Genomic DNA, 20,625 nt, shown 5'->3' on the forward strand with positions numbered 1-20,625 from the left:
GACACTCTGTTTCTGTGGTCTACGTTAGCCTAATCGCTTTTCAAATCAAGTCAATGGAGTTATGGGTACGCTGTCTTTTTCATTCATTGAATTCTGCAATTCATCATAACATGCTTGGCTTTCAATTGAAGCTTTAAATTAATTTTCCACAGCTCATCAGAGACACAAGCAAACGCTAGTTTGTTCTTGACCACTTATCCATGGCTCTTCTTAAAGCAGCTGATCCGCAGACCTCCTCTTCTAATGCTTCTCGATATTGTCGTTATCACGTGTTCCTGAGTTTCAGAGGCGAAGACACTCGCAAGACGTTCACTGACCACCTCTACACGGCCCTTGTGAACGAAGGATTTCGCACTTTCCGAGATCACGATGAAATCGAGAGAGGAGAAGGTATCAAGCCCGAACTGCAGAAAGCAATCAAACACTCACGAACTTCTGTCATTGTGTTCTCGAAAGACTACGCGTCGTCCCGATGGTGCCTTGACGAGCTGGTGATGATCCTTGAACGCAAGAGTAGGACCTCAGATGACCATGTCGTTTTGCCTGTCTTCTACGATGTGGATCCATCCCATGTGAGGAAGCAGACAGGAAGTCTTGCAAAGGCATTTGCCAGACACCAAAAAGCTCAACCGCTGCAGAAGGTGAAGGCATGGAGGGAGGCACTTGCAGAGGTTGCAGATCTGGCAGGGATGGTCTTGCAAAATCAAGCTAATGGGTAATTTCATTCCTACTACCAACTGATTTCATCTATTATATATGAAATCATGGAATTTTATAACTTAAGTATATGAAATCATGCATACATGTTTGAATTCTCTTTCATTTTGATTGCAATTTTTTAGGTACGAGTCCAAGTTTATCAAGAAAATAGTTAAAGTGATTGGAGACAAACTAAGTCGCACACCATTGAGTGTTGCTCCCAACTTGGTTGGAATGCATTCTCGAGTCGAAAGAATTAATTTCTGGTTACAACGGAGGTCAACTGATGTTGGCATACTTGTAATCTATGGGATGAGTGGAATAGGGAAAACAACCATCGCAAAGACTGTTTACAATTCAAACTTTAGAATATTTGAAGGAAGCAGCTTCCTTGAAAATATCAAAGAAGTTTCACAGCAACCCAATGGCTTAGTTCAAATACAAACACAACTTCTTTCTGACATTTTGAATGGGACAAAAATGAAAATAAGCAATGTTAGTGAGGGATTAGTTAAGATTGCCAATGCAATAAGCTCTAGAAGGATTCTTCTTGTTCTCGATGATGTGGATCATATGGACCAATTAGATGCAGTACTTCAAATGAAAGATCAATTTTATCCAGGAAGTAAAATCATTATAACAACTAGGCGTGCAAGATTGTTAAAGGCTCATCAAGTTACTGAGGTGTATGCAGTTGAAACTTTGACTCAAGAAGAATCATTGGAGCTCTTTAGTTGGCACACTTTTGGCCAAGACCATCCCATTGAAGATTACATAGAATATTCAGAGAAGCTAGTCGATCATTGTGGAGGACTTCCATTAGCTCTCAAAGTTTTAGGTTCTTCTTTGTTGGGGGAAAGTATATGTCTATGGAAAAGTGCATTGGAGAAGTTAGAAGCTATTCCAAATGGTGACATAATAAATAAACTAAGAGTAAGCTATGACTCTTTGCAAGATGACCATGACCGAGAATTATTCCTCCACATTGCTTGTTTCTTTGTCGGAATGGACAAAGATAACATTGTTAAAATACTAGATGGATGTGATTTCTATACAATTGTTGGCATTCAAAATCTCATCGATAGATGTTTGGTGACAATAATTGATGGACGGGACAAAGTGCAGATGCATGACCTGATTCGTGGAATGGGAAGAGAAATTGTTCGCCTAGAATCAAAGGAGCCTTGGAAGCGTAGTAGAGTATGGCATCATAAGGACTCTTTCAAAATCTTGACAGAAAAGAATGTAAGAAATATGCGTTATTTGTATACATATTTGTTTTTATTCTTCTAAAATATTTCCAAATGTTTTTCCCCTTTATTCTGTAGGGTACGGAAACAATTGAAGGTCTTGTCCTAGACATGCACATGTGCCCTACAAACAGTCCCATAAACTCAAATGAGAAAGTCTTGGAAACCAATGCATTTTCAAGGATGCACAAATTAAAACTACTCCATCTCAGTTATGTAAAACTCAACGGATGTTATGCAGAATTTTGTACCGGATTAAGATGGTTGTGTTGGCTTGAATTTCCTTTGGATTCTATACCCACCGATTTTCCTGTGGGCAATCTGATTGTTCTTGAAATGCAGTATAGCGGCTTGAGACAAATCTATGAAGGAACAAACGTATGTTACTATTTCAATTTCTTTTCATTTCATTAGGCTTGTATTTTGATATATATATATATATAATTAGTTCCCAACATTGATTTTTTCCTTCGTACATTTTTTCCCCTCTACAGTGTCTTTGGTCCTTGAAGATCCTTGATCTTAGCCATTCTCATTCCCTTACAGAAACAATGGACTTCTCATATTGCCCAAATCTAGAGAAATTGGTTCTAGTAGACTGCACAAGCCTGATTTATGTCCATGGATCCATTGGAAACCTAGAGAGACTTATTTACTTGAATATGAAAGATTGCAAAAACCTTAGGATGCTTCCCAGGAACATTTGTATGCTAAAATCACTTGAAACATTTATTATATCCGGTTGCTCAAATCTTAATGGGTTATCAATTGAGATGTTGAGGAACATGGACTCGTTAAAAGTGCTTGAGACAGATGAAATTCCGATAAGTGAATTATGGCTAGAAAGAAGTTCAAGTATCTTGGGTTCTTTACCATGCTCTTTAGTAGAATTAAGTCTTTGGGGGTGCAATCTTTCGGATGATGCCTTTCCTATGGATTTTAGTCATTTGTCCTCATTGCAGAGACTAAATCTAGGGAATAATCCATTTGGTAGCCTACCAAATTGTATCAAAGGATTAACAAGGCTCCATAAACTCTCTTTTTCCGAGTGTACAAGTCTCAAATCGCTTCTCAGGTTACCAAAACTAAGCTACTTGGATATCACCGATTGCATATCATTGGAAAAAATAACGTATCAATACCCCCTTTTAGCCTGGGAAGGCGGTACCACATTAAGTTGCAACTACAACCTAGTTGAGTGGGAGTACAGGTACAAGTTACAACCCATTGGAAGTGTAGATGTAGAAATGATCAACCTCTTGGGATTGTGCAACTTGTTGGAATCCATGGCACCCATACGGATGTACACATCACACGGAAATTTACGAGAGGATGATCCAATTCCTGTCCAGGTGTGCGCCTCTGCCTCTCTCTCTCTCTCTCTCTCTCTCTCTCTCTCTCTCTCTCTCTCTCATGATCAAAGGAAGTTGACTAATAATGTCATTTTCATTGCATCCATATATAGGGACTGTACGAATATGGTGTATTCAGCACATTTTTCGGTGGGAATGAGGTTCCAGGCCAATTCAGCCATAAAAGCAGAGGGTCCTCAATATCTTTTACTGTGCCATTACTTGATAATCACAGAACTCGAGGCTTGATTGTCTTTGTTGTCTATGTGAGTGCTGACTATGATTCTCCTATTGTCCACCACAGTTATTTGTCACAAATAAGAGTAAAAAATAAGAGCAACGGTCTGAGGGGGATGTATTGCCCATCATACTATGGTATTCCAGGCGAAGGAGAAGACATGATATGGTTAAGCCACTGGAATTTGGAGGATGATCAGTTAGATGGTGGCAATGAAGTGGTTGTTTCTGTAATTATGGAATCTGGGCTTCTGGTAAAGGAGTTGGGCATCCAACTTGTGCAGGTGCAAGAAGAAGAGAATCATAATATGATGAGTATTTCCACAGATTCTTCTTATGATGATCGAATATGGTATAATAAGCGCCTTGGGGACTCTGATGAAGAAGATCAGAGAGGTGTGATGTTTTATTGACGCATTTCATAATTTTACTCCAACTATTTCCAATTTCCAAATATAAAACAAAATAATAAATGAATCTATATGTCGTTAGTCACCTATTCACAAGTCAGTCCTTATTCCTCTCTAATTTGTTGGGATTTTCACTTGTCTTGTTTATATGTTTTCCAGAGGAGGTTTTCTCTCGTTTTGTATGTTTACCAGACGAAGAAGAAGAGCAACAGGATGATATCACAGTTGCAACCACTACAGGCAACAATAACTCCGGCGGCCTCGGTGGCTGGAAGGTGCTCGCAGCTTGTTTCTGTTGTCCTGTTGGTATGAAAATGTAGCTGTCTTCTCTCTCAGGCAGAAAGAAGCGACCGTCCACAAGCCCTGGATTAATTTTTGTACATCTCAACAGCAGACTATTTGTTTTTGCATGCATCCAATGTCATTTCGTAGCATTTCGTAGCATCAAATGCATCTTCTTCGGAGATAATTAGAGCGGTGATTTCTTCACTCCTTTTTCTCCTATTTTATTCACTTACACTCATTTTTTATAATTAAAAAAAGAGTATAAGTAGATAAAATAGAAGTGAGGAAATCATTGCCCATTTTAAATTGTGAAAGGTTTTAGCGCATTGAATCTAACTTAACTCTGTTTATATTCCTTTGCTTTTGTCTCTGTTTTGCCCCTCCTCGTTTGGGTTGTTCAATGACACCAAATTTCGACGGAAAAAAAAAACATAATATCATCTAGTAAGAAATTAAAGAATACATAAAACTTTATGACGTCATTTTTAATTCCAAAATTATTCCAATTGGAATTTGTCGGTTTCTGATCGTATTTGTGTTTACCCAAGTTAAAAATTGTGCTCATGCCGACCCAACATCCACACCGTATCTCTCTGTCATAACCATCATATTAACTAAAGCTGAATTTTGGACATTTTTTGACTTATTCGGATAGCGATGGCAATAGATTAATTTACAAAGGGGATTTTAATATTATCCGGATGGTGATAGCACATGGCTAGCTAACAAAGACTTGCCGTTTTCAACACTGTAGCTAATCACAGTGAAATGACAAAACTGCCCCCTTGTAAATCGTTTTAATTTCTCTTCAGCACATTGAATTGCCGAAAATGCCCTCCACTTAACCTTTTCGTCTCTTCCCTTTTTGCCCCGTCTCCTTCTGTCTTCTTTTCTTGCGAACGTTTCGTTCGCTCAGAGGATGAGTTCATCTCCAGTTGATTTCGAACTAGCTGGTTAGCCTGGTTGGGGGGCAGCGATGGAAGATTTGCGTTTCACTGTTGGAGATGGTTTGGCTGCCTTTGATTTTCGTTTGGGGAGGCGAGCTGCGAATCCAGCCCCTTTTGGTCTTCGTTTCAGGGATTTATCTGTTCGTTGTGATATTTTCCACAGATTCTACAACCTTCGTCTCAGGCATCTTCTATCTCTCTTGGCTGCGAATTCTTGCATCTTTTGTCTTGGGGTATGCATCCCTTCGCCTTTTTAGCCATCTTTTGGTCTTTATTTCATCAATTAACAGACATTTTGATAATTGAAATTTTTGGGGTTTAGCAGAGAATTTTCAAATCTTTGATGACAACGACCATGTAAATATAGTTCTTTTATGATTTTGATTGTTTATGGTGACTTTTGATTGTTTAGCCAAGTTTTGATAAAAAAGATTAAAATTGATGAATATTTCAATTGTTGGTTATATTTATTATTTGGTTTCTGTTTTGATCTTCCTTTTTAATTTTTGTTGTTGATTGATATAGTGATTGTTTTTCTTCTTCTTTTTATTTTATTGTTTTGGGTTGTATTTGATTTATGTTCAAAAGAATTGCCCCCACTAGATTAAATAACCCTGCTCTGACACCTGCACATAATTGAAAATCACAACTAAGTTTGATTTATTGGTTATACAGATCGAAACACCACTGACACTCATATCTGTTTCGTTATCCCATGGGAATGGATCCTCTGATTTGGTTGCTTCCAAAAAATGTTTGATTGAGTTGTCTGGACAAAGAGAATGTAAATCTAGATCAACGCTTACAGAAAATTAAAGTTCTATGCTCCCTGTTTCATTCTTATTATTGGAGTAATCAAATGTCTAAGGAAATTAGCCATTGGCGAGGTATCCTATTTCAGACTTCTGTTTAAGGGATTTAAGCAATTAGCTGTGGCTTTGCATCTTACTTTCATCATGTGATTCAAATTTCAAACTCATATTACAGGTGAGTTACGGGGCTGGGTTTATTGAGTTGTATGCTGAGGAGGCAAAACGTGTATATGGTGATATCATACCACCAACTCTTTCTGATCGACGGTTGTTTGTTTTGAAGCAGGTGAACTTATATGTTTCTTTGAATTTTGTATGGCCTATATTAATCAAAGACTTGGGGAGAGAGTTAACAACTATAATTCTAAGAGCCATTTACTTAATCTAAAATGGCAAGAAAGAGTCCTAACACCCTAGCAGAGAAATGAGCTCAGTCAAGTATCTGCATCTATTTCACATCTATATAGGCAAGTTACGAGCTTTAAGACTACATTTATGTTCCCTTCCTTTACAGTCAACAAGTTCTTAGTCTTAATTTTGTACGTTTTGCCTCATTTCCCTTCTTTTCTTTTTCTTTCTTTTGGCCTTTTTAGGGCTGTTTCTGTGTTTTGTTTGTTTGGCTGTGGATGCCATATCCACCTTTTCAATATATCGTTTCTCTTATTAAAAAAATAAAAATATTGAAGACAGTTTTGCTCCAAAATAATGTACGCATGCTTTCATTTTCATGACCTAAAATAAGAATTGAATTTGATTTATATCTCATGACCTAAACTCTCATATGGTTGTTGGCATATGAGATTTTATTTTCTATTGAGTCTATACGTGTTATCTATTAAGGATGATTGCTGCTTGAGCCTTAATTGTAGAGATAAATAGATTGACATTAGCTTGAGATTATAGACTTATTATGGTTTCTGCATCTGTGAGGGTTGTACACCATGTACTGAAAGAACGTTTCTATTACTTTTGCCTTTATGATAACTTAGTAGTAATTGCACTTTTAGTATAAATTTCGTAACTGGTATAAAGTATGACAAGTTGTCTTGCCAATTCTTAAAGGTTCTGTCTAATTTCTCAGAAGTTTTTTTGGTCCCAATTCTACATGCAGCCTGTGACCATGAAAACCATTGTAACAATCGACAAATTGTTAAATTCTCTTTTTGATTTTTCTAATATTATGAAACTGCTTCTATCCTTTTTGAAGGCTAAATGCTATTTGCTTATGCTTTTGGAAGAGAGACTTTTGTCGACTGCAATCTCATGATTTTCAGATTTTGCCAAACCTTTAGTAAAACTTAATGATTGCAGTTAATTATATCCCTTATTTAATTTGTTTCATCCACTTTGTTATGTTTCTATTTTGAAAGATGCTTATCCTATATATTTTTTGTATGGATTTTGAGTTTTGGCAAGATGTTAACCATGTACGAGAGAGTTAAGAAGAGGCTGTGAGTAGGACAAGGTTGAAAATGGTTTTTTCCCCCCTTCATTTTCCTGTTTTCGTTCGAAACTTTTTGTTCACTTATTCTCCCTGAATTTTATGTTCAAAGTAGTTAAATTTTTGTCCAAAATGTTTTATTTGTTTTTCTTGATTTGAATGAAAGTTTGATATTTCATCATTTTTTTTGGGTTTCTTTCATTTCATACTGTCTTCATATTTTCCTTTTCGTGGTAAACTCTTATATCACGATTCCTGCATATATCAAAACCAACAAAGTTGTGGTGATTGAATTATAATTTCCAAGTATGACACATTTTGAATACCAATTCATGTCCTAAAGACATGAAAAATTTTACTATTCAGTGGAATATTTGTTCTGAAATTTGTTTTACTCTCTACTTTTTGCCCTTCCAATTACTGTTTTTTAAACTTAATGATCTGTTTGTACATGAAAATAACGTAGTAACATATTTAAATTCTTCGTAAGGGGTGTATTGAATCAAGTGCTTGGTTCTATTCTTCAAGAAGACGTCTGTCTTGGTAAATTAAATTGAGTTTGAGCTTATGGGGTTAAATATTGTGCCATATTTTTGTTGCACTGTTTCTTTTCTTATTCTTATATGCAGGGATGATTTGTTTTCTTTTCTTTTCAATTTAAAACAGATTTACAGTTCTTTTCTCATGCTTAAATTTTGTGAAATATATGTATATGGAGAGCTCATATTAAGAAATAGCGGTTATGCATTATGTAGCCTTTTTCTTGGGTTTAACGATGGAGTACAATGTGTTCATTTGGTGTTTTTAGCTGAGATTGTGATGATTTTCATTTTGTAGATTTTCAGTTTTTGCAAGATGGTAGTAGTGTATGAGATAGTCAAGATGAGGCTGTGAATAGAAGGCGGTTCTTTGCAGGCTAGACAAGGTTGTTATTTTATTTATTTTTCCTGTTTTTGTTAGACCCTTTTTGTTCACATATCCTTCCTAAATATTATGCCCAAAGTAGTAAAATAAATTATCGCATATATGTAAAGACATGTCCAAACTCTTTTCAACAAGAAGCAGCTCAACACTGCTGATATTTTGATTGCTGCTTGGTTTTATTAAAATATGATCAATATTTTAACATGACAAGCAACATATAAAACATGCTATTTGTCTTTACTTTGCAACTTAAACTTGCTACATATTTTCATAACTTTGTACGCATTTCAGATGGTTTTAAAATCTGCAGCATTGCGCGGGCACCTTTGCTAGTACTAACTAAAGCTGAATTTTGGACATTTTTTTTACTTATTCGGATGGTGATGGCAATAGATTAATTTACAAAGGGGATTTTAATATTATCCGGATGGTGATAGCACATGGCTAGCTAACAAAGACTTGCCGTTTTCTGTACATATTTTTATGTTCTTATCTTAATTTTATATTAATTTGAGTTCCTGTAAACTATCACATTGCGTGGGGTCTGTCAACGTGGAGTCGACATAATTAATTAACAAATTCCTATATAACAGTTCAAATAATAATAATAATAATAATAAATTGGTGTGTTTAGTTGGAATAGATTAAAGAAATAAGAGATGATCTCAGAAAAACATGGAGGGAATATGTTTGTGTTGTCGGGCAAAAAGTCTAAAAGAAAAAAAAAATTGACAAATGAGACTTATATGTAGCGCTTGATCAATTATTAAACATCACATTAAATCCAATTCTAGGTCTTGTGTTCAAATTCTTAATAACGCTTGTATCAAATCTGAGCCAATTCCAACAGTAGGAACCTCAAAGCTTGATAGAAGATTTAATTTCCACGCAGACAGTTTATTTGCTCACAACACCTCATACATGGCACTTGTGAGAGCAGCTCAGCAAACCTCCTCTTCTAATGCTTTTCGATATTGTCGTTATCACGTGTTCCTGAGTTTCAAAGGCCAAGACACTCGCAAGACTTTCATTGACCACCTATACACGGCTCTTATCAACGCCGGATTTCGCACTTTCCGAGACGACGATGAAGTCGAGAGAGGAGAAGGTATCAAGCCCGAACTGCTGAAAGCAATCAAACATTCACGAACTTCTGTTATTGTATTTTCGAAAGACTACGCGTCGTCCACATGGTGCCTTGACGAGCTCGTCCTGATCCTTGAACGCAAGAGGATCTCAGCTGACCATGTCGTTTTACCTGTCTTCTACGACGTGGATCCATCCGATGTGCGGAAGCAGACAGGAAGTCTTGCGAAGGCATTTGCTATACTCCAAAAAAAAACAACCGTCGAACAAAGTGAAGGAATGGAGGGAGGTACTTGCAGAGGTTGCAGATCTGGCAGGGATGGTCTTACAAAATCAAGCTGATGGGTAATTTCTTTCCTAACACTTCTTTTACTTACAAGTCTCTTTCTAAAAGTTAAAATACTGAAAATGGACTTTTCAGTCTTTGTCTTTTCTTTTCCTTTTTCTTTTTCTTTTTTGCAAACGCACTCCTAAAACTAATGGAGATTTCATATTTGAACATAGAAGGTACAATTTGATTATTAAAAAAAGGTGTACATGAAACGTCAAGTTCATTTTAAAAACTCCCAAATTTTCAACATCAAATCCGAAGAAAGTTTTGATGCCTAATCCATGAAAATCAAAATGGAACACAAATTTACAATTCCATTAAGAATGTTTTTCAGAAACCCCAAGCTCATTTTAAGCAAATCAAACAAATCTGAAAGTTGGGTTTTTCAAATGAGAAGATGTGCAAAAATTGATGGAAAAATCAACTAAGTTGATGGATTGTACTGTTGCAAGGATGTTGATTTCTTTTTTCATTTGGATTGCAACTTTTCAGACACGAGTCAAAGTTTATCAACAAGACTGTTCAAGTGATAGGAGGGAAACTAAGGCGTAGACCCCTAAGTGTTCCCCACATCATGATCGGAAGGCATTCTCTAGATCTAGTCAACGAACTGAATTTATGGTTACAAGATGGATCAGATGATGTTGGCATACTTGTAATTTATGGCATGAGTGGAATAGGGAAGACAACCATTGCAAAGTTTGTTTATAATTCAAACTACGGAAGGTTTGAAGGAAGGAGCTTCCTTGAAAACATAAAAAAAGTTTCGCAGCAACCCAATGGCTTAGTTCAATTACAAACACAGCTTCTTTCTGATATTTTGAATAGGAGAAAAATGAAAATAAGCAGTGTTAGTGAAGGATTAACTGAGATTGAAGATGCAATAAGCTCTAAGAAGGTTCTCCTTGTTCTCGATTTATGTGGATCATATGGATCAATTAGATGCAGTATTTCGGATGAAAGATCAGTTTTATCCAGGAAGTAAAATTATAATAACAACTAGGCATGCAAGATTGTTAAGGGCTCATCAAGTTACTAAGATGCATGAAGTTGAAACTTCGCATGACAAGGAATCATTGGAGCTTTTTAGTTGGCACGCTTTTGGTCAGGACCATCCCATTGAAGGTTACATAGAGTATTCGCAAAAAATAGTGGATCATTGCGGAGGACTTCCATTAGCTCTTAAAGTTTTAGGTTCTTCTATGTACTTGGGGGATAGTATAGATGTATGGAAAAGTGCACTGGAGAAGTTAGAAGCCATTCCAAATGGTGAAATAGTAAATAAACTAAGAGTAAGCTATAACTCTTTGCAAGATGACCATGACCGAAAATTATTCCTCCGCATTGCTTGTTTCTTTATCGGAAAGGACAAAGATTACATTGTTAAAATACTAGATGGATGTGATTTCTACACAATTGTTGGCATTCAAAATCTCATCGATAGATGTTTGGTGACAATTGATGAATTTGACAAGGTGCATATGCACGACCTGATTTGTGGAATGGGAAGAGAAATTGTTCGCCAAGAATCAAATGAGCCTTGGAAGCGTAGTAGAGTATGGCATCATAAGGACTCTTTCAAAATCTTGATGGAAAAGAATGTAAGAAATATGCATTCTTTGTACACATATATGTTTTTCTTCTTGTAAATATTTTCCAAATGTTTTTCTCCTTTTCATTTGTAGGGCACAGAAACAATTGAAGGTCTTGTCCTCGACATGCACATGCGCCCTAGAAACAGTCACATAAACTCAACGGAGATAGTCTTGGAAACCAATGCATTTGCAAGGATGCATGAACTAAACTACTCCATCTGAGTCATGTACAACTCGACGGATGTTATGCAGAATTTTGTACAGGATTAAGATGGTTGTGTTGGGATAAGTTTCCTTTGGATTCTATACCCACAGATTTTCCTTTGGGGAGCCTGATTGTTCTTGAAATGCAATATAGCGGCTTGATGCAAGTCTTCAAAAGAACAAAAGTATGTTACTCTACGCTCTTCAATTTTCACTTTCATTTGGCTTATAGTTTCATATATATATATATATATATATATATATATATATATATTAACTCCCCACAATTTTTTCTTCTGTTCATTTTCCCCCCACAGCGTCTTTCATCATTGAAGATTCTTAATCTCAGCCATTCTCATTCCCTTACAGATACCACTGACTTCTCATTCTGCCCAAATCTAGAGAAACTTATTATTGCAGATTGTGTGAGCCTGATTTATGTCCATGGATCCATTGGAAACCTTACGAGACTTGTATTCTTGAGTATGAAGGATTGCAAAAATCTTAAGATGCTTCCAGAGAACATATGCATGCTAAAATTACTTGAAACAATTATTATATCTGGTTGCACAAGTCTTAATGAGTTCTCAATTGAGATGTTGAGGAAAATGGAATCTCTGAAAGTGCTTCATACAGATGGAATACCAATAGGTGAACTAAGGCCAGGAAGAAGTTCATGTATCTTGAGTTCTTTACCATGCTCTTTAGTAGATTTAAGTATTCAAGGGTGCAATCTTTCTAATGATGCCTTTCCCAGAGAATTTAGTAATCTATCCTCATTGCGAAGACTAAATCTAGGGAACAATCCAATTTGTGTCCTACCAAATTGCATCAAAGATTTAACGAAGCTTGATGAACTCTCTTTATCGAGATGTGAGAATCTCAAATCGCTTCTTGGGTTACCAAAACTGGGCATATTGGACGTGGGAAGTTGCGTATCATTGGAAACAATAACATATCAATGCTCTCGGTTCCAAAAACACACTACCGTACTGGGTAACAATCACAACCTAGTTGAGTGGGAGTATAGGTACAAGCTAGAACCCATTGGAAGTGTTGATGCAGAAATTATCAAACTTTTGGGCTTGTCCAACTTGGAATCCTTGGCACCTATTCTGATGCGCAAACAAATGTGGATGTCAAGAGAGGAGGATTGGAAACCTGTTCAGGTGTGCATCTCTCTCTCTCTCTCTCTCTGTCATGATCATAGTAATAAAAATCAATAATGTGATGAAGTTTCTGTATATTTCTTCAATATCAACGTTTGTACAGGATGTATACATATATGGGTGATACAAGGAACTATTCTAGGAAGCTATTCTAGGCTATTAAGTAATTGAGGCTATGATTGAGGTTGACCCACAATATGTGAAGTCCAATACAAATAAGGAAAATGTAATCCCTACAATCAAGTCATTTTATTCTCAATACATAGGAAAGAATTGACTTATAATATTGTCATTTACATTTTATATGCATAGGGATTGTATGAAGAAGGTATATTCAGCACATTTTTTGCTGGGAATGAGGTTACTGGCCAGTTCAGCCATAAAAGTACAAAGTCCCCGATATCTTTTACAGTGCCATTACGTGATTATAATCACAGAATTCAAGGCTTGAAGGTCTTCGTTGTCTATACAAAATTGTATGCCATTAATTCTGCTCCAGATTTACCTGGGCCAATAATTACTAAAGTAACAAATAAGAGCAAGGGTCTGAAGTGGATCTATTGCCCAATATTCTACGGTATTCCAGGTGAAGGAGAAGACATGATATGGTTAAGCCTCTGGAAGTTGGAGGAGCAGGTTCACTTAGATGGTGACGACGAAGTGGTTGTTTCAGTAATTATGCAACCTTGTGTTCGGGTCAAGGAGTTTGGCATCCAGCTTGTGCAGCACCTGCAAGAAGAGAATAGTAATATGATGACTGTTTCCACAGATTCTTCTTATTATCCATCTGTCAAGAGTGGAGATTCTTCTCATCAGCCAGGAGTGTACTGGCTTTTCCGCATAAGTAAACCAATTAAAGATCCGATTTGGTCTAATAAGATCCTTAAGGACTCTGATGATGAAGATACGACGGGTGTGTTGTTTATTAACGCATTTGATTTTACTCCAACTATTAAGTTTCCTCTAATTTGTTAGGATTTTCTGTAATTTTTTATTTAGTTTCAGTCAAAGAAGAAGAGCAACATTATGATCAGACAATTGCAACAATGAATCCGGCAGCCTCCGTGGCTGGAAGGGGAAGGTGCTCATCTCCGCAGCTTGTTTCTTTCTCACGCTCTCTCATCACCCGGTCTTCTCTCTCACACAAAAAGATGCGACAGTCAACAAGCTGTAGATAAACTTTGTACCTGAACTGCATACAGTTGTTCTTGCGTATATCCAATGTTTTCCTTACTAAGACCTTCTTCGAATATGTATCATGCAATGTTCTCTTTTGATTCTTTGAGCTGCTCATTTTATAAAATTAATTTACGACGGGTGCTGAAAAGAGCAAAAATCTCAAGCGCATTAAAAGTCTAAGTACCGTATATTTAATTCTATATCAAGAAGAGTCAATGCATATCAAGAACATTCTCTTAGTATGCAAATTTTTCCGAGAACAAATATGTAGACAACCAAATAGTGATTAATAAATGGAACAACTATGCCAGAGCGTTCCATTTTGAAAGTTATAGCAACTTGAATAATAGAGTTGAGGATAGACAAATCTCCTTTACACACCCATTCTTCTTGCACTAACAGAGATGCTCAGCACACCCATGGATCTTCTACAATCACTCAAAACATGGCCCAATCTGATTTGGTTTCTATGCCTATCTTATGCGTTTGACCAATGTAACAAAACCATCAGCTACTGGGGCCATGAATTTAATATGGTCTTGGTTCCAAAAGCCCAAAAAAGTAGACCAAAGCCCCAAACAAGGGAACCCATAACGTAAAACTCAAGGAAAGCAGAGTAACAAGGGAACGCTCTGTTTCTGTGTGCTACGTTAGCCTAATCGCTTTTCAAGTCAAGTCAATGGAGTTATGGGTAGGCTGCCTTTTCCATTCATTGAATTCTGCATTTCATCATAATATGCTTGGCTTTCAATTGAAGCTTTTAATTAATTTTCCACAGCTCATCAGAGACACCAGCAAATGCTAATTTGTTCTTGACCACTTCAAGTCGTCGATATCCATGGCTCTTGTGAAAGCAGCAGATCCAGAGACCTCCTCTTCTAATGCTTCTCGATATTGTCGTTATCACGTGTTCCTGAGTTTCTAATGCTTCTCGATATTGTCGTTATTATGGGAGCAAATTTCGTCCCGCTAGAATATTCACAAAGATTTCTTCGCCTTCCCCACTTCTTTCTCCTCGCAAAATGATCGGTAAAGGACCACACCCGAGGGTGTTGGCCAAAGGCCCGATGCCTAAGCTAGGTAGGGTATTTCAAGGAAAACCGTGGCCGAGCCGTGTGTGGTGGCCTGAGCCTTGTGTCAGAGAGAGGAAGAAAGTGGTGGCTAGGGTTTGTGAGAAATAATTTCTGCAGAGTTTCAGTAGGAATTTAGACGTACCTTCACCTTTGTGCGTAACCAAGTATTTATAATGGTCTCGAAGATTAGGGTTTCAGAGGAGTAATTCCATAGATGGAAAGGAATTATTCCTCCCCTATTTGGAATTGATTTGATTAATTATGGTAAATCAAATCCCTAATCGTGATAGGTATCAGATCAGATCAGATCCTAATTTAATTAGGTAACTCCTCATTTAATTGGGAATTGAGGTAGGAATCAAATCAATTCCCAACTTAATTAGGTAATTCTCAATTTAATTGGGTAACTCCCAATTAAATTGAGTAACTCCCAATTAGGTTGAGTAATTCCCAATTAGGTCAAATAATCCCTAAATTGAAGGAATTATTTGACCTAGGGTATGATTTAATTGTTCCCACAAATGCCCTCCAGCTTCTCGCATGGCACGTGGTGGCATGTAGGAGATGAATTGTTTGTTGGGCTGTCCAGAATCGGCTTTCTCCTGATTTGGGCCTCAAGGGAGGAGGCTTTGACTTGCCAACCGGTCTTTGACTTGGGCTGTCCAAACAGAATCGGGCGGGAGGCGAGCCGGCCTATTGCCGAGCAGTGGCGCTTTGGTCGGCTTATTTGTGGTTGATCCAAACTGCTTCAAGTCCTTCTTTTTGTGTCACGAACTAGGAACTGTATGAGTGAAGGTGATCATGTGTGGAGCACGGACATGTTGGAAGTCAGCGCAGATGGGGAGGGGAGGTTGGCGACGGTCCGCTCGTTCCTCTCACCTACTATGATGGTAAGTTGCATCCCTTTGATCTGCTACAGTAGCCATGCAATTCTTTACTGTGTGTCTGATTGACTTCTGTCTTCTGCTTGTAGAAAATGACATCCACAAGAAGCTCGATCTCGGCCCGAACACGATCAATGTTCATCAAGCTTTTAACATCCTTGCCAGGTTCTGTGGATTTCATGGTTGCCGAGTGAACATCGAAGGAGGTCGATGGTTTGCCCAGCCAAGATGTTGAAAGATGGGAGCTACATGGCTCGGACCTAGATGATCTGCCAGTTGAGCGGGAGAAGTCCTTGACCAAACTTCCTCATTCTTCCACGAGCAAGTCTTCCGTAAGGGGGTCTCGTTTGCTGGGAATGTCCCTATGGGAGTTGCTTCTTCATCTCGCCAGATCAAGCGCCTCGCCGACGTAACAGAAGAAGAAGATCAATGGCATGCAGGAGGTCTAGGACATTCTCGCTGTGTATCCGCCGAACCGCCTAAACCCATGATCTACCCCCGTGAGGAGGCTGTTGAGAAGGTGGTTTGAGCCGCCAGCCGATCTTGGGATCAAACCGAGAGGACTGTACATCTGTCTAGCAATCACGACTGCCCGCAGCCCGGCGAATGCCAAGCACCTGAGCTGACTCAATGTTGCGAAGTTTCGCCAAGAGAGCTAAATAGTCGCCTGCCGAGCAAAGAGTCCTGTTGCACGAACCACGATCCAGAAATTGGTGATAGCCCCCGGTCAAGTTCGATACTCATGTTGAAGCCACGGAGGCATCCAAGCATGAGATCGCTACGCGCATAAGTCGATACTTGGATTGCAGGAATAGTGCTTCTCCTTGTTGCCCTCTCGAACATGAAGCAGTTGAAGAGCAAATAGCAGATGAAGCTGCAATGGAGGAAAACAACTCCCAAGGTGGCGTAGCTGATAAGGCTAGGCCATGCAAGGAGCAGCGGTGAAGTGGTGAGTAGATGGTGCTTGTCGGCTCTTTGTTATGAAATTTTCAGTTGTCTTTCAAACTTCAATTTTCATTGTATCCTATAAGTGTATATCCGGAGATACAGCACTTGAAAGAAACTCCATTGAGTTTGTACTCGTGAAGTAGCTTGCCTACAATGGAGGTAAGGCTCGTCGCCTGTGTGCGTATGTCGGAGACATGACGCTTGAAAAGACTCCATGAAGTTTGTACTCGAGGAGTAGCATGTCTTCAGTGGAGGTGAGGCTTGTCACCTGCGAGCATATGTCGGGGACATAATACTCCAAAGGGACTCCATTGAGTTCGTGCTTCGTGGAGCAACTTGTCTGCAATGAAGATGAGGCTTGTCGCCTACGAGCGTATGTCGGACACAATGCTCGAAAAAGACTCCATTGAGTTCGTGCTTCGTGGAGCAGCTTGTCTGCAATGGAGATGAGGCTTGTCGCCTGCGAGCGTATGTCAGGGACACAATGCTCGAAAAAGACTCCATTGAGTTCTGCGGCTGAGAGCAACTTGTCTACAATGGAGATGAGGCTTGTCACCGCGAGCGATGTCGTGACACAATGCTCAAAAAGACTCCATTGAGTTCGTGCCGTGGAGCAGCTTGTCTACAATGGAGATGAGGCTTGTCGCCTGCGAGCGTATGTCGTGACACAATACTCGAAAAGACTCCATTGAGTTCGTGCTTCATGGAGCAGCTTGTCTGCAATGGAGATGAGGCTTGTCGCCTACAAGCATATGTCAGGGACACAATACTAAAAAGACTTCATTGAGTTTGTGCTCGAAGCGCCTTGTCTGCAATGGAGATGAGGTTTAGTCATGCGAGCGCATGTCAAGGACACAACGCTCGAAAAAAGACTCCATTGAGTTTGTGCTTCGTGAAGCAGCCTATTTGCAATGGAGATGAGGCTTAGCCGCGAGCGATGTCGGACACAACGCCAAAATGACTCCATTGAGTTTGTGTCGTGAAGCAACTCGTCTGCGAATGGAGATGAGGCTTGTCACCGCAAGCGTATGTCGTGACACAACGCTCGAAAATGACTCCATTGAGTTTATGTCGAAGCGCTTTGTCCGCAATGGAGATGAGGCTTGTCGCGAGCGTATGTCGTGACACAACGCTCAAAAGACTCCATTGAGTTTGTGCTTCGTGAGCATTTGTCGCAATGGAGATGAGGCTTGTCGCCGCGAGTGTATGTCAGGTGACACAACGCCGAAAAAGACTCCATTGAGTTTGTGCTTGGGCGCTTGTTTGCTATGGAGATGAGGCTTGTCGCCATGCAGCGTATGTCGTGACATAACGCTCAAAAGACTCCATTGAGTTTGTGCTCGTGGAGCACCGTCTGGCAATGGAGATGAGGCTTGTCGCTGCGCAGCGTATGTCGTGACACAATGCTAAAAAGACTCCATTGAGTTCGGCTTCGTGGAGCAGCTTGTCCGCAATGGAGATGAGGTTTGCTGCCGCCATGTGTATGTTCGTAAGACATAATGCTCAAAAAAGTACTTCATTGAAAAGCTTGCTCTTGTATTGATGTTGGTGTGAATACATCGCTTTATTGAATAAAGGAAATTGACAACAAAGGTAACATCAAAAGTAGTTCGTTTTAATGGAAGTACAGGAGGCTCGTCGCCGCTAGCGCTAAGCCGTGAAGAGTTTCATGGATAGTATCTTCGGGTGGGGCATTCCATTGTCTCGAATTTCTTCCTTCTAAAGTATCAAGGTGTAACTCCTCCTCGCATCGGCCTGATCACGAGGGCCTTCCTGCTTGGCTTCATCTTCTTTGACCCTTGCCTTGGTGCCTGTGATGAAAGTTTTCTAAGCACAAGGTCTCCTGCTGAATCTGTGTTTTATCTTGGCCTTCTTATTGTAGTAGGGCGTTAATCGCTGCCTGTAGGCGGAACTCAAACAATGGCCTTTTCGTTTCTTCTTCGAGATCAAGGTTGACTTTCATCCGCTTTGCGATTTTGGTCAAGACCGCCACCTCAATGCTCATGGAAAGGATGTGATGTGGGGAATGATTGCTGCATCCTATAGGCCGGGAAAATGGTGTCTCTCCTGTCGATCTCCTCTTGGTCGTGCGATAAGCCCATAGACTCATGGCACCTCGTCGACCCATTTTCCTTTTGCGCTTTCCACCTTTTCTTTAGGCAATCCAAAGACTATCTTGTTGATGCCTCGCTAGGCCATTGCCTTGCGGTATCGGGTGTTACAGATGCTGTTGATGTCATACTGAAAGAATACGGTGATCCGCCTCGCCACGAATCGCGTACCATTGTTTCGGTGACTATCGATCGCGGCAACCGAATCGCAAATAATGTTCCTCCGATGAATCGCTCAACATCGCCTCCCTTAGAAGATAAAGCCTCGGCCTCGATCCATTTGGTGAAGTAATTAATGGCAACGATCATCATCTCTTTATTGGCAGGTGCCGTCGGCATAGGTCCCACCAAGTCAATGGCCCACGCATGAATGGCCATGAACCGCTCGCGGATGGTATTCCTCGCCGGTAGGCAGGACCAGCTTGTAGCGTTGGCATCGATCACATCTTCGAGCATACTCCATTGAGTCTTGCCGCATAGTAGGCCAGAAATAGCCGATGCTGAGAGCCTTCTGAGCAAGCGATCTGCCCCGTGATTTCCACATTCTCCGTCGTGTATCTTGGCAGAGAACCTCGAGCGCTGTAGGTACTTGATGCAAGTGAGATAAGACCCGAGTATGATCTGCGGATAAGCACGCCGCTTTCATGTAGTATCTTGCAGCCTTCTACTTGATTTTTTGGCCTCGGACTTGTCCTCGCATGTTTTCATTCACTAGGTAGTTAATAATTGGGTCTTGCCAACTAGATCCTCATCGACCGCATCGTCCGCCGCTCGCTCTTCAATGCTAGGCTGGTGAAGGTGCTCAACCGGGATGGAGCGCTCGAATCTGGTATCCAGGTCGATCCTAAGCTTGCCCAAAGAGCATCTGCGCGCGCTTCTCGCTCGGGAACTTGCGGATGGTGAAGGTGGGAAACGCCTTCAACAACTCTTGACTTTGTCAAGGTACAAAATCATTCTTGGGTGCTTCATCATGTATTCTCCCGAGGCTTGACTTGTGATTAGTCGAATCGGTAGATGGCCGCGATTGATAGCCTTGCCTGCGCAAAGCCGCCGAGCAATGTCTCGTACTCGCCTCGTTGTTTGAAGTCAGCCAAGCGTGATAACTTGCTCCAGCGGTGGTTCCATCCGGGTGATGATGACGACGCTTGCTCCAGCCTCCTTTCGTTCGACACTCTGCTTACGCGCAATCGCCACATGTCTCGGGTTGGTCAGTTCAGAGAGGTCTTATCCGCTCTCGAACTTTCCTTCTTTTGCGACCAGCTCTCTTCTTCGGCCGATGGTGTGAATTCTGCAACAAAGTCCGCTAAGGCTTGAGCTTTTATTGCAGTCTTCGGCCGGTAGAGGAGGTCGTATTGGCTTAGCTCTATAGCCCACTTCATGAGTCGCTGAGAAGCATCAGGGCTGTGGAGGATTGATCTCAAAGGAAAGTCGGTCATGACGATGACTCGGTGAGCTTGGTAATAAGGTCGCAGCTTTCTCGCAGAAACCACAAGGGCCAAAATGAGCTTCTCCAATTTCGGGTAGCGAGTCTCTGCATCGAGGAGAGCTTTTGACGTGTAGAATATCTGATGTTAGGCCCCAAGTTCTTCTCGAATGAGAGCCGAGCTGACGGCCGAGTTGGACACCGCCAGTATTAACAAGTCTTCACCAGAACTCACTTTGAGAGCAGGGAAGGTGAAGTAAGATAG

General features: G+C 40.0%; 1 protein-coding gene and 1 pseudogene across 2 annotated transcripts; both read left to right on the top strand.

Annotated features, from left to right (window-relative positions):
• Window positions 1–150: 150 nt before the first annotated feature.
• LOC103331587 (disease resistance protein RUN1-like) lies at window positions 151–4,588 on the top strand. Its single transcript, XM_089051847.1, has 6 exons — window positions 151–715; window positions 843–1,944; window positions 2,028–2,327; window positions 2,444–3,301; window positions 3,415–3,934; window positions 4,108–4,588. Exons 1-6 carry the CDS (start codon window positions 201–203, stop codon window positions 4,266–4,268), a joined length of 3,456 nt encoding a protein of 1,151 aa, XP_088907973.1. The 5' UTR covers window positions 151–200; the 3' UTR covers window positions 4,269–4,588.
• Window positions 4,589–5,103: 515 nt separating this feature from the next.
• Window positions 5,104–14,024, top strand: LOC103331585 (disease resistance protein RUN1-like; annotated as a pseudogene). The gene is made up of 9 exons (XR_016126992.1): window positions 5,104–5,413; window positions 5,856–6,067; window positions 6,168–8,358; window positions 9,250–9,788; window positions 10,267–11,375; window positions 11,460–11,758; window positions 11,891–12,742; window positions 13,055–13,716; window positions 13,802–14,024. The product of XR_016126992.1 is annotated as a disease resistance protein RUN1-like (transcript).
• The last annotated feature ends 6,601 nt before the right edge of the window (window positions 14,025–20,625 follow it).

Source organism: Prunus mume, linkage group LG5 (genome assembly GCF_029339155.1).
Source record: "Prunus mume cultivar Tortuosa linkage group LG5, ASM2933915v1, whole genome shotgun sequence".
Taxonomy (NCBI): Eukaryota; Viridiplantae; Streptophyta; class Magnoliopsida; order Rosales; family Rosaceae; genus Prunus; species Prunus mume.